The 3,366-nt window shown below is 36.2% G+C and overlaps 1 protein-coding gene across 3 annotated transcripts in view; it reads left to right on the top strand.

Moving 5' to 3' along the window:
• Positions 1-113: 113 nt before the first annotated feature.
• engl (endoglin, like) overlaps positions 114-3,366 on the top strand; it is a 20,089-nt gene continuing 16,836 nt past the window's right edge. Inside the window, exons 1-3 of one of the 3 annotated variants that reach the window (XM_015048179.1) lie at positions 114-708; positions 1,432-1,523; positions 1,971-2,137. In XM_015048179.1, coding sequence (XP_014903665.1) covers positions 1,457-1,523; positions 1,971-2,137 — 234 coding nt within the window. In that variant the 5' untranslated portion in view covers positions 114-708; positions 1,432-1,456. Of the gene's footprint in view, positions 835-1,392; positions 1,524-1,970; positions 2,138-3,366 lie in introns of all 3 variants that reach the window. The other 2 variants (XM_015048178.1, XM_015048177.1) reach the window with 2 other exon arrangements.

Raw genomic sequence — 3,366 nt, 5'->3', positions numbered from 1 at the left:
TATATATATATATATATATATATATATATATATATATATATAATGTAAAGCTCAAGGTTCTTTACATAATAAAAACACAAAGTTACAAAGCAAACAGTCAACAATTGAAGAAACATTACGTTTTGATGAGTGCCATCACCAAAATCATACATAAATATGTGTATGATTACAGTTAATTCATGATTTAACAAAGAGAGAATTACGTTTTCACACAGAGCCACATTCGTCTCGGGAGCTATTTTTTCCCTTAATGATGAAATCAAGTGGAAACTGCATTTTCTTATCGTCATATAAAAACGTGTGACAAACCCCCCCGCCCCCAAAAAAGATTTATCACAAAAAATCTGCAAGAAAGCAAAACCCAAGCTAATTGGCTAAAAGTCCATCACTGAGTAAAGATTTCCAGTAAACACACTGGTGTTTACTGGCTCCCTGCTTGAGACATTTTATCATTTTGTTCCTGCTTTCTGTGTTTTCCTAAAACTCCTCCTCCTCTCCTCTTCTCTGCTCCTCCTTCCCGTTGCCATCTGTGTTTGGAGACGTTTCCAAAGCCTTTTATACCTCTCCTTACTATTTCTCTCTCCACCGTGTCACACCATGCCCTGAGCCCTCCCATCTTCCCTTTAGACGCGTCTTTACGTCCAACTTGCTCCTGCTGAGTCGTCTTTTGGTGCAGCTTCCCTCCCCAGCGGAACCCAACTGAGACTGGTGGGTGTCTTTTTGCCTAGTTTAGGATGTGAAGTGTGTGTGTGTGTGGCTGTGCGTGTGTTTAGTGAACAGCTTCAACCAGCCCCTGGAAGATCAGTCGGCTTTTTCCTCTGTGCAGCATCGCAGGTGAGAGTGAGATTTCATCTCTTATCGACTGTAAACATGACTGAGGTCGTTCACTGCAACAGTTCTAAACAGCTCAGCAATTCAGATACGAGTGGGAAGAACTTTAATGTTAAACGGGATTGTGAATGTTTGTTAAAAGCTTTTTAAGTAGACTTTGTTTTCAGTGGGGCAAAGTTTTGTTTCGTTTTGCAGTTTAGTCAATTTTGCACAACTTCATCTTAATTTAAGAGAGAGAACATCACTGGATAAGGCTGATACATAGGAAAACTAAAAACGATGAAGCAAAAGATTTTTTTCTCTTTCTGCCAAATTAAACAGACTCCATGCTAAAAGGGAGCTTGAGAAGCTCGATTTCAGTGTCCTAAAGTGGCATTTACCAAATATTTGGTATAAAAATGTTTTAAACTGTCTTTTAGATTACTTTTGAGAAGTTTGATTGTTTTCACTATTCATCCATTTTTCCTATATTTACAAGTAATTGTTGAAAAATTGTGATAATGTCTGTAAGATAAAATGTTCAGTCAACTGAAGATTTTGATGGTATTTTGTGTTTAACAGCTTGCCCTAAGTGAAGCTGACTGCCCTCAATGACTACAGGTCGACACCAGCAGCTGAATCCACAATGCCATCGCTAACAAAGGTTGGATTTGGGGTTTTCTGCTTTGTTTTCCTCTGGGAAAGACTGAGAGGTGAGAATCACTCCACTCCAAAATGTTTCACTGATCCCAAAGGATGATTAAACATGCGCTTGAAGGGATAGTCTCCTGGTTAAACGACTTTAATCAGAGCGTTAGAGACAAATTTAGACAGATTTAGGGCAAATAGAAAGATTTAGGGCAATACTTCAGAACAAAGAAATTCTGCTTGTGTTATTTTTTTTTTTATTAAATAGAGCTAGGTCTGTCAAAACAACAAATGTTACAGGACGATAAATTGTGCCAGAAAATGTTACCGTTTATTGCGATAAACAATGATATAGTTGTTTTGAGACAATTGTCAAGTAATATAATGGCAATGACATAATAATGCAAGAACATAATCTCAAAGATTTTGTATGGCATTGTAACCGAGAATTGAATATTCATGCTATTATTACATGCTGTTATTATTTGCACTCTGTTCCTCCGTGGCTCAAGGTGCAGAGGGGCGGTGTTCTCCAGCTGACCCGGCCGGAGCGCAGCATCCTGTTCGGGCTCTGCTGGAGAGGGTTCAGGCGGGCCGGGGCTGCGCCGCCAGGGAGCAGGGGAACAAGGAAACTCATGTCATCGCTTTGCAAAGAGCAACCAACAGCCCTGAGAACATGGTAACTTACAAACTTTTACTTGTATTTTTTTTTTAAGTTTCCTTTAAAAAGATGAAGAATTCTGCATTTCACAAATCAGGAAAAAGTTTCACAAATCCCAAACATGGTTTTAAATATCCAGCTTGAAGAGGAGAATAATCTATTCCAGGTTTGAAGAGTCTAGGAGTTGAAGTTTTTTAATTAGAGCAGTTGTAGTAATGAAAGAGGTGCCAAAAATGGTGAAAATCGAAATTTAATAAGTTTTCACAATTCAGGAAAAGGTTTCACAAATCCCAAACATGGTTATAAATATTCTGCTATTAGAGCAGAATAATCTAGTCCAGGTTTCAAGTCTCTAGGTGTAGTAGTTTTTAAACTACAGTTGATTAAAGATGCGGAAAGTAGTGAAAAATTAAGTGGAATCGCCCTTTAGCAGCTGGAATTGGAAACCAACTTCATATAAGCTTCAGTATAAAAGTAAAACCAAAACATGCAGGGTCATGTCTACAAAAAAAAAAATCTGGAAGGGATAATGAGTGCAATAAAAAAAAGTGAATTTTAGAACATGCCCATTTGTGTGTTATTTCAAATTGAAGCTATCCTTGGATGTTTTTTATCATCTTATGAATGTGCTTTGTCTAAATATCTGCAGTGAAGTGTCTCTACTATAAAACTACCTGCACCTTGTAAATTCCAGACATAAAATAAAGTGATGTGTGTCTTAATTAGCCACTGAACCAACAGCTTACAAACATTTCACTGATTTATCTAAAACTTATGAGGCAGTCATGTATATAATTCACACCAAATCTACTGTCAACCACAGTCAGTCTGAGACAAAACTGGAACCTGGGGAAAAAAACAAGCTTCCAAATAGAATATCATAAACACAACAATCACTATAAAGATACCTTACATTTGCTTTCCAGACTTAATCATAATTAAATTTTTATTCATTGAATGTAAAACTTGCTACATTTTTTTCTGATAATTTTTCTCAAGTAATAAATTAGGACATAGGATTATAAAGGTCAAGGTAATATTACACATTCTAGAAATGCATGCAAACTCAGCATAAAAGAACAAAATCACCACAATCTAAATTGCAATAAAATGATCCTAGCAGCTTCTGAACTGGTAACTTATTTACATATAATAAATAAATCATTTCATAAGTAAATCATTGGTTTACTTATGAAATAATTAACAAATATGTGGGGATTTATTGACCACAGCTTTATTTTTATAAT

The sequence above is a fragment of the Poecilia latipinna genome, unplaced genomic scaffold (assembly GCF_001443285.1).
Source record: "Poecilia latipinna isolate Pla-1442-1.1 unplaced genomic scaffold, P_latipinna-1.0 Scaffold865, whole genome shotgun sequence".
In the NCBI taxonomy this organism is placed as follows: Eukaryota; Metazoa; Chordata; class Actinopteri; order Cyprinodontiformes; family Poeciliidae; genus Poecilia; species Poecilia latipinna.
This window is presented reverse-complemented; position numbering and strand designations above follow the sequence as displayed.